The sequence below is a fragment of the Physeter macrocephalus genome, unplaced genomic scaffold, assembly GCF_002837175.3.
Source record: "Physeter macrocephalus isolate SW-GA unplaced genomic scaffold, ASM283717v5 random_302, whole genome shotgun sequence".
Lineage (NCBI taxonomy): Eukaryota > Metazoa > Chordata > Mammalia > Artiodactyla > Physeteridae > Physeter > Physeter macrocephalus.
The window spans coordinates 30,666-39,596 of record NW_021145583.1 but is presented as its reverse complement, the minus strand read 5'-3'; the positions used below and the strand labels follow the sequence as shown (position 1 = coordinate 39,596).

Here is an 8,931-nt window from a genome sequence, read left to right as displayed (position 1 = left end):
GCGGAGCGGCTGGGCCCGTGAGCCATGGCCGCTGAGCCTGTGCGTCCGGAGCCTGTGCTCCGCAACGGGAGAGGCCGCAGCAGTGGGAGGCCCGCGTACCGCAAAAAAAAAAAAAAACCAAAAACCAAAAACCAAAAAAACCGTACAGCCAGCACCCTCATATACAAAAGGGCATTTCCGAATTCTTCTCCCCACCTCCTTTACAAACTTCAGTCTTGCCTGTACCCTTCTCACCCTTCTCTCAGCGTCACTCCTGGGTGTGGGCTCCGCTCGCTTCCTCTAAGGCTGAGGCTCACGTCCCTCCCCTCTCCCCCGCAGAACACCCATGCCCTCCTGGACATCCAGCTGGACACTGTCCGCGTCCTGCACAAGATGGAGATCTTCCCCATCATTATCCACATCTCCATCAATGAAAAGGTGGCAAAGAAATTCAAGTAGGTGCACCGCTGGGGGCTGGTGGTGAGGTCTGAATGGGCACCAGAACTCCCCATAAGGCCCATGGCGACCACGTCCAGAGCCCATGATGGGGTTTCCAGGATCTCACCTCGTGCCAGCCTTGGAAGTGTCACAGGGCAGTTCCCCTAAAACATCCAGGACAGAGTTCCTGCAGCCCACCCCCGGGGAGCAACCCAGAGGACAGTAAGGTGAGACCCCAGGATCTGACTGACCTCGACTGAGGCCACATGTTGCCTGGGGTAGAGTTAACAGTCCATCTGTGTTAGGTAAGGACAGAGACTGAAAAACACTACCTGGTCCACGGCTGGGACAAGCCCAGATATCCTGCCGCCCCCTTTATAATTTGAGAACCGAAGTTATAAACTAGATCCGCCGCCGCAGTCTGCCACCCCCGTTAGGGCAAAGTCATCTAGGGCCCCAGTCACATCTTCTTCACAAGGCACTGGGTCCCCTCAAAGCAGGCCATCTGTGTCTAGGGGCATCTGTTGCATCATCGGTCCATCCAGGTCCCTAGAATTCCAAGCCGGCCGGCGCTGAGTTCTGGGGCTCCGTGCTGGGAGGCTGGTGCAAGGCTCTCCCTGAGCCACCCTCCCATCTCCGGCTCTGGCAGGAAGGCTCTGCAGTGGCTCGGCACCGCAGAGGACCAGCTCCTGGAGGCTGCCAGGCAAGAGGAGGGTGAGCTGGAAGAAGTGCCCTGTCTGGACAGCAGCCTGGCCCCCGACAGCTGGAGCGACCTGCACGCCCTGCTCGGCTGTGTCTGCCTGGCCATTGCAGATGAGCAGAAGAAGGTTGTGTGGACAGAGTAGAGGCCTTGCTGATGGCCCCTGTGTCATAAACAAATTCAGAAAATGAACTTGGTATATTTTACTAAAATGAAAAGCTTTTACAACGCTCTGGCCTGGGGCTTCCCCACCATGTCCTCCAGGATGGAGTTGATGGGGGTGGGAAGGGTGATGGGAGCCCATCCACTTGAAGGAGAATGCCCCCTTTCTGGGTTTTCCAGGCAGGCGAAGGCAGGGCAGGTCTGGAGCATTCCATGAGTACTGTCTGTGCTACAGACTTGTGTTCACCCAAACAGAATTCACCCAACCAGAGGATGGGGTGGTTTCAGGCCTTGAGCAGAGACATCTTCATCCTTGGACACTCTCAAAAAGGGCAAGCTCTGCCCATACAGACCCCAGGATGACACTCATCACTTAGGGAGCCTGCCAAGAATCAGTGGTCTCATGGAAACCCAGCCCGGGGCTCGGGAGCCTGACTGTGAACAAAGTGAAGGAAGAAGACAAGCCCAGGTCTCCTTCAAAGGCTCCCTCCAGACCAGGACTGACACAGACGCTGTCCCCACATTGAGTGCGGTTTGCACTCACCCACCACCCTCGTGGCACACAGAAGCCCATCTCCTCTCAGGTGAAGGGCACAAGAACGTCTGTGGGTTCCAGAGAACCGAGAGGGACTGAAGCCCCGTGTCCCAGACCCTTCTTCCTGCTGTTCCCCAGACCACCTTCACCTTGTCACAGGTTGGGGACCCTGCGCCATCCTGGGTATCCCCCAGGGAATTCCTGTGCCAGGACACAGCTCAGATGCAGGACAGCGGTCCCCCACTGTGGGGGTGGGGAGGGCCTCACAGTCCGTTGTGGAGTGGCCGGCACTGGGGAGAGAGCTTCTCCTCCAGCACCCCACTGGGAGCACATACCCAGGGGTCGTGAGTCTCCCACTGCCACTTGACCAGCTGGGTCTGAAGCAGTTCCAGAACCTGCGCATAGCGGGGGTCAGTGGCCAGGTTCTGGGTCTCGTGGGGGTCCTGGCTCCTGTCAAAGAGCTCCCAGCGCTTCCGGTAGTAGTAGTGATGCAGATCCTTGTACCAGCCCGTGGGCCGGCCGGCTGTGGTGCGATTCAGGAGGTCCTGGAAGGTTGGCGAGACGTAGAAGTCCTGGTCAATGGGAAAGGGCATCTTGAAGTGGAGGTTGTGCACAAGGTGGAAGTTCTGGTGGTGCACGGAGCGCATGGGGTAGGACATGGTGACCTCATGGTGGCTCTGGCTGCCAAAAATCGTGGTCCAAAGAGGCTCCGCCTCCAGCGCCGGGAGGAGGGACCGCCCAGTGAGCTGGACAGTCTTTGAGCCAAAGATGGCATAGCTGGGGTAGGGGATAGAGAACCAATCCAAGATGGTGGGCGTGAGATCTGGAAAGGAGATGACATCTCAGCAGGGCGGGCCCTCCAGGACACCAGGCCCACCCCCGTGGAAGGGCTGAATCCAGGCCACTCTGGAAGCTGGTGGCCGCCTTGCACATCAAATCGCCAACAGGAAAAAGCTGCTACAGGCCAACCCGTCACTGCTGCGTCACCCTCTGGGCCGTCACGCTTTCTATGCCATGACAAGAGCCCCCCAACTTGGTGATACCCAGGATCCTTCTAAAATCCTTCAGACCAGCGAGGAAGCCCCCACACAGGGGCCTATTCCTGTTCTGTGCTGTGGCCAGAACGCTTCCTGACCTTGGGGCCAAAGGGAGATGTGAGCCCTGAGCCACAGAGGCCGAAGCATGCTGCTGCCCTGACCCCTCAAAGTGGGGTCAAGGGGCATCAGTATCACCTGGGAACTTGTCAGAAATGCAAATTTGGGGGCATCACCCCAGACCTACTGAATCAGACACTCTAGGGTGGGATATTTGGATACTAGCGAGCGCTCCAGGTGATTCATGCTCACCAGTGGGCCAGTGGAAAAATGACTGGCTTGAAGGCAGTGAGACCCAAACTAGAATCCAAGCTTGGTGCTTACAATCTGTGTGACCTTGGGCTCCTAACTTCATGTCTCTGAGCCTCATTTCTGCATCTGTAGAATGGGGCTGACCATCCCTTCCTCACCGAGGTGATGTGGCAACCGCAAAAGGTAGTGGGTGAGGAGCTACGTCTGGTCGTGGTGGTCCCACTAAATGTCCTCTTCCTCCCCCACTCCCCCTCCTCGACCCCTGCTGCATGGAATGCAGAGTCATACCCAGGAGGCTCACGTAGGCCTCGCTGACCTGGCCCCAGCGTTTCGGGTGCTCTGGGGATGACACCAGCATGGGCTCAGCAGTGCCTGGCCAGTAGAGGTTGGTCCTGCCGCTGGGGAAGGGGATACCATTATCGGATGTGAAGATCACCAGGGTGTCATTCAGGACACCCGCTCCACGCAGCTCCTGGAGCACGAGTCCAATCCCTGCAGGGTGTGGAGGGGATAGCAGAGCTCAGCCGCAGGCAGATGCGCAGCTGTGGGAATGCGTGTGCACTAAAGCATTTCTTCATCCGGCTGCCGAACCCTGCACTGTCATTTTCTTCAATCACCCCGGCCCTCCTTCCCACCAGCCAGGCCTCCCGCCCAGCACTCTGCCCAGGGCCTTGTCCTGGAGCAGGACTTGCATGGCCTCCACCTGTGCCCCTCCAGGGACACTGGCCAACCTTGGCAGTTCTGTGTCACCCTTATGCAGCTGCTACCTGCCATGCAGTGGTTTCTGTGTTTCCTGGAATCTCCCCGTGGAGGTAATAAGGATGGTCTTGGGTGGGGCCAGAAAATAGGATTCTCTCTAAACCCACCCCCTTCCCAAGTCCCCATGAACTAATGGTACCAACAGGGAAACGATAAAGGCACCAACCTCCCAGACTGGGTTGAATGGTGGTTCCCCTAAAAGGTATGTCCATACAGAACCTGTGAATGTAACCTTATTTGGAAAGAGGGTCTTTGCAGATACAATTAAGTCAAGGATCTTGAGATGAGATCATCCTGAAATACCTAGGTGGTCCTAAAATCAAATGACAAGTGTCTTTAAACGAAGAGGGCCACAGACTAAAGAGAAAACACAGGGAAGGAGCTCATGTGACAACAGAGGCAGAGACTGGAGTAATGCTGCACAAGCCATGGAACACTTGCAGCCACCATTAGCTGGAAGAGGCAGGAAGGACTCTCCCCCACAGGGACATGGCCCTGCGGCACTGTGATTTCTGGCTCTGGCCCAAGATGGGGGCCCCAGCTGTGCCCTATCCCACCACCTGGGCTCCTTGAACCCACCTTGGTCCATGCGGCTGATGGTGGTGTACTGAGCGGCCAAGTCAGCTCGGGCGGCCGGTGTGTCAGGGACGAAGTAAGGCACCTGGGATGGGGCAGGTGGGTGGAAAGTCAAGGTTAGAACAGATAGGTTGGGTGGAGGGGGCAAAGTGGCCAGCGCTTGAATTAGGGTGGGAGATAAAGGTGCCAGCCTTCCTCCCAGGGCCCCACACCATCTCTCTTCCTGAATGGATTATCCCAGAACACCCACGCTTCTGGGTACATCATTCCATGTCTTTATGCTTCTCTCTGCCACCCCACGGATGGGGACCTGGCTCCAGTGAGTCAGAGGGTTTCTTCTTACACACCTGGGGCCAGGACTGCAAACCCACGAGAGGGGCACAGGTCCCCAGATTTACAAGGTGGAGGAAGAAGGGCAGTTCTCGGAAACGTGGTGAGGGGTCCTCCTACCTGCACATCCTTCGGGTTGTAGGTCTGCGGGGTCCAGTCTGGGATCTGCCCCATGCCACTCTCCCCATTGCCAAACTTCTCGCAGAAGGCCCCGTACTGTGGCTGGGAGTGCCCGCAGCGGTGGGGGTCGTGGAAGGCAACATAGAGGAAGAAAGGCCTGCAGATGAAGGGACGGGCTTGAGCGTTGAGGTCAAGGTCAGATGGCTGACCCACCGACCTGGCTTCTACCCTGGGGAGCCTCATCCTTTGGGAAGGAACACCCCTCAGCTTTGCCTACTCCCCTACAACTGAGAGCCTCCCCGTGATCCACGCTGCCTCAGTTTCCCCATGTCTCCTCTTCTTCTGACCAGATCAACTTGAGCATCTGGAACCTTCTCCTCCACCCACACCCCAGCTGTCTGGGGACTCCAAGAATTCCAACCAAAGACTCTGGGATCTGCATCCAGTATTAACTGTCCAGAGGTCTGGCTGTGTGAGGGCAGTAAGGGGGAGGGACCCTCCTCGCACCTGTTGTCCCGAGTCTGCAGGAATTTCCGGACCAGCAGTTTAATTCTAGTGATGTTCCGCCCCACCTGGAGGACAGAGCCATTCTCCTCCGTGTACGCAAAATCAAACGGGTACACCGTCTCCGGCCCCACGTGCTTCTTCCCAATGATGCCTGGAGTCGGGGAGATAGGCTTGTCCAGAGCCCCTTCGGTCTCCCACTCCCCTCTGCCCCCTTCTCCACTCCCCAGGCCCTGTGTCTTGCTGTGGCCTCCAGGAGGGCAGCCGGGCCCTTGTTCTCGTGTGCCCATGGCCAAGCCAGGAGGCCCAGACTGCTTGGGGTCAAGTGCTCAGAGCAGGCAACACAGGGCCCATGGTGGCTCGGGACAAAGCCTTGCCCCTCTGGGGCAGGGAGGTAAGCTGCTGTCCTGCCCCTGTGGCTACATGAAGCCCCTCACCTGTGAGAACACCAGCTCGGCCCAACAGCAAAGGCAGGCTCTGCACCCGGTCGAAGGAGTTGAAGTGGTGGACATCCTGGTGCAGGCCATACATTCCGTTCTGATGCTGCCAGCAGAGATGCTGTGAGGCCGGGCGCCTCCCGGCAGCCAGGGTCCTGTCCCCCACCCCACCCCCAACGCTTCTGCTCTCCCAGGCTCACCAGCCTGGCCCTTTGTAGGCCCCTGATTTAGAGTCCTCAGAGAGGTTTTCTCCATCTCTCACCCCCCACCCAACAGGCCCACAGGTCCCTACCATGGGATGACAGCAGGAAATACAATAGACTGGGAGAATGTACACTAAAATTAGGGGTGGCTTTTATTTTCTTCTTTTTGTGTATCTGTACTTCTCAATTTTTCTATCAAGAGCACACATCGTAGAGTGAAAACCACACCAACAGGCCTCTTTTTATTAGCTGACTTTTTTAGAGTGTAAAAAAAATTGTTGTATGTGTTGCAAACTCAAACAGGCTAGAGAGATGTAAGAAGCAAAAACCCTGTCCTTATTCCTGTGGCTCACTACCCAGAGGTAAGCGTAGCCTACAGCTGCCTGATTAACCTTTCAGGAAGCTTCTGTGTACAGGCCACAGTCTCCTCTTTATGTAGGCCTCCTACTCACAGCCTCAGGCTCTCAGAAAGGGACGTACAGAGCATCCCCCCCATAAAATAACGCTGTGAGATGATACATCAGGAGTAAGTGCCCACGTACACCCAGGTTCACAGCAGCATTATTCCAACAACCAAAGGTAGAAGAAACCCAAGTGTCCACTAATAGAGAAATAGATAAACAAAATACGCTCTATCCACACAATGGAACATTATTCAGTCTTGAGAAGTAGTGAGGTACTGACGTGCTCGAGTGAAGCTTGGGGACATTATGCTCAGTGAAACCAGCCAGCCACAAAAAAGCAAATACTATATGATTCCACTTATGTGATGTACCCAGAGTAACCAAATTCACAGAGACAGAAAGTTGAATGGTGGTTGCCAGGGGCTGGCAGAGCGGCGGAAACAGGGAGTTAGTGTTTAATGGGGACAGAGTTTCAGTTTGGGGTGATAAAAAAGTCCTGGAGATGGATGGTGGTGATGGTTGCACAACAATGCGAATGTACTTAATGCCACTGAACTGCAGCCTTAAAATAGTTAAAGTGGTAAATCTTTCATTACATATACCTTACCACAATAGAGTAAGTGCCTTAAATGGCAGCTTTTATTGTCACAAAAGCTCCTGGGACAACATCATGAAAAGAGTTAATACTGGGCTGGGCAAGTACCTGCCAGGCACCTTTCTGTGAGCTTTACATGTAGAGAGTTAACTTGGCCAATCCTATAGTAATCCCAGGAGTAAGGTATTACTATCACCCCATCTTACAGGTGAGGAAATTGAGGCACACAGAGATAAGTGATTTGCTCACAGTCACACAGTGGTGGAGCAGGGATGCACTTGGACCATTTGGCTGGGAGTGGGGGAGGGAAGGTGGGCACATCCCCAGGGAGACCAGGGAGGGGTTCCCAGCAGCAGAGGCCTTGGGGGCTCTCCCTCCTCCTGACCCCTGCTGCCCTCACCTGGGGCAGGCCAGTGAGGAGGCTGGCCCGGCTGGGAGAGCAGCTGCTCACGGAGGTGAAGGCATTGCGGAAGACAAGGCTCCGGCGGGCCAAGGCATCCAGGTGAGGGGTGGTGATGGCACTGTTGTTGTAGGCACCACTCTCAAAGCCTCCGTCATCCGCTGAGGAAGTAGGGAGACATAGAGGACCTGATGGGCTGGGCTCAGAAAAAGCAGCACGTGGGAGTGAGAGAGACCTGGGTCCTGCTGCAGTGGCCTGGCAGTGATACCCAGGCGGGTATGATACCTCTGTAGACCTGATATCAGGCAGGTGCGATTCCCAAGTGGGAATGACCCAAGTGGGCAGGCTTGTTACTTGAGTGGGAATGCCACCAGGCATGTATGAAAACTGGGTGAACGTGTTAGTAGGCAGGCATAAAACTCAGAGGAGCATGAGGTCCAAGCAGGCATGATTCGGCAGTCCTGGGCTCTGCAGACATGCCTGAGGATGTGGATCCACGTGCCGGTTCTCCGCCAATGCCCTTGAGATAGGGGGAGTTGAAGGGAGCCACTCTGTAGAGTGCTATTTAAGTTACAATTAGCTGAAGGACCTGCCCCAGACCACAAAGTTAATCAGAAACAGTGGCCCTGGCAGAGAGCCAGACCTCAAAAGAGGAAAGAATCAGGTTGCCTTGTGATAGCTGGGTTCTGGTTACCCAAGCAGGAAGTCTCATGAACAACAGGGCGCTAGAGGAACTTGGGGTTTCACGGAGCGGGGTGGGGTCGGGGAAGAAGGCGGGTGGGTGAGTGGGGGCTGCTCCCTTCAGCCAGGAGACAGAGGGCTGAGCCACAGTGCTCTGGAGTCTGAAAAGGGAAGGGAAACGGGGTTATCACTGCTGGGAAGAAGGTGAGAGATCCAGGGCACCCTGCTGGTCTCTGAGGACTTGAGCACCAGCCCCTCTTCTGGCATCCCCTCTGCGATCTGTGGAAAGCCGCCCATCCTCCTGAGGTGGGTGGGGACCGCAGGCTTAGCCCTAGCTGTTCTGGTCAAGGTTCGGGCTACAGGGTCAGAACCGAGGGCAGGAATGGGGTGTGAATGCTGGGGCCGACCCCTCCAGACCCTGCAGTGGGCAGGGCCGCCTCTGTTTGCCTCTCCAAGGAGCCGACCACGAAGAGTCTGGGGCCAGCAAAAAGAGGAGTCGGGGAATGAACAGCAATGGGGTCTGCAGGGCACGGAGGGTTAGCGTTGGCCGCTTCTGGGGTCGACAACCGGCGGCCGTGGAAGGCGGTGCCCGGGGTGCCGGCGGGTCGGAACTTACCGAGGATCAGCAGCACGTTTCGGGGGCGCGCCCGGTGCACACAACAGACACCCACTACGAGAAGCAACAGCCAACAGGCCGGCCCGGAGCAGCGCATAACGGCGGCTCTAGCCGCGCGCCGCCCCGCGGTCACGTGAGCACCAGCC

At 56.4% G+C, this 8,931-nt stretch overlaps 2 protein-coding genes across 6 annotated transcripts in view; one reads left to right on the top strand and one right to left on the bottom strand.

Moving 5' to 3' along the window:
- CARD14 (caspase recruitment domain family member 14) overlaps positions 1–1,262 on the top strand; it is a 23,292-nt gene extending 22,030 nt beyond the window's left edge. The window contains 2 exon segments of the mRNA XM_028485028.2: positions 319–434; positions 1,067–1,262. Of these exon segments, the coding sequence (XP_028340829.1) occupies positions 319–434; positions 1,067–1,262 (312 nt within the window).
- A 48-nt stretch (positions 1,263–1,310) lies between these two features.
- Positions 1,311–8,918, bottom strand: SGSH (N-sulfoglucosamine sulfohydrolase). Of its 5 annotated transcripts, XM_028485026.2 has the most exons (9): positions 8,786–8,874; positions 8,132–8,330; positions 7,489–7,649; positions 5,887–5,992; positions 5,453–5,603; positions 4,946–5,102; positions 4,499–4,580; positions 3,449–3,652; positions 1,311–2,637 (listed from the first exon to the last, which is right to left on the bottom strand). In XM_028485026.2, exons 4-9 carry the CDS (start codon positions 5,978–5,980, stop codon positions 2,078–2,080), a joined length of 1,248 nt encoding a protein of 415 aa, XP_028340827.1. In that variant the 5' UTR covers positions 5,981–5,992; positions 7,489–7,649; positions 8,132–8,330; positions 8,786–8,874; the 3' UTR covers positions 1,311–2,077. The 5 variants fall into 5 exon arrangements, with proteins under 5 accessions (XP_028340827.1, XP_007125339.1, XP_007125340.1 ...); XM_007125277.4 differs by lacking the exon at positions 8,132–8,330 and having other exon boundaries at positions 8,786–8,918; XM_007125278.4 differs by lacking the exon at positions 8,132–8,330 and having other exon boundaries at positions 3,575–3,652; positions 8,786–8,918.
- Between the last annotated feature and the right edge of the window lie 13 nt (positions 8,919–8,931).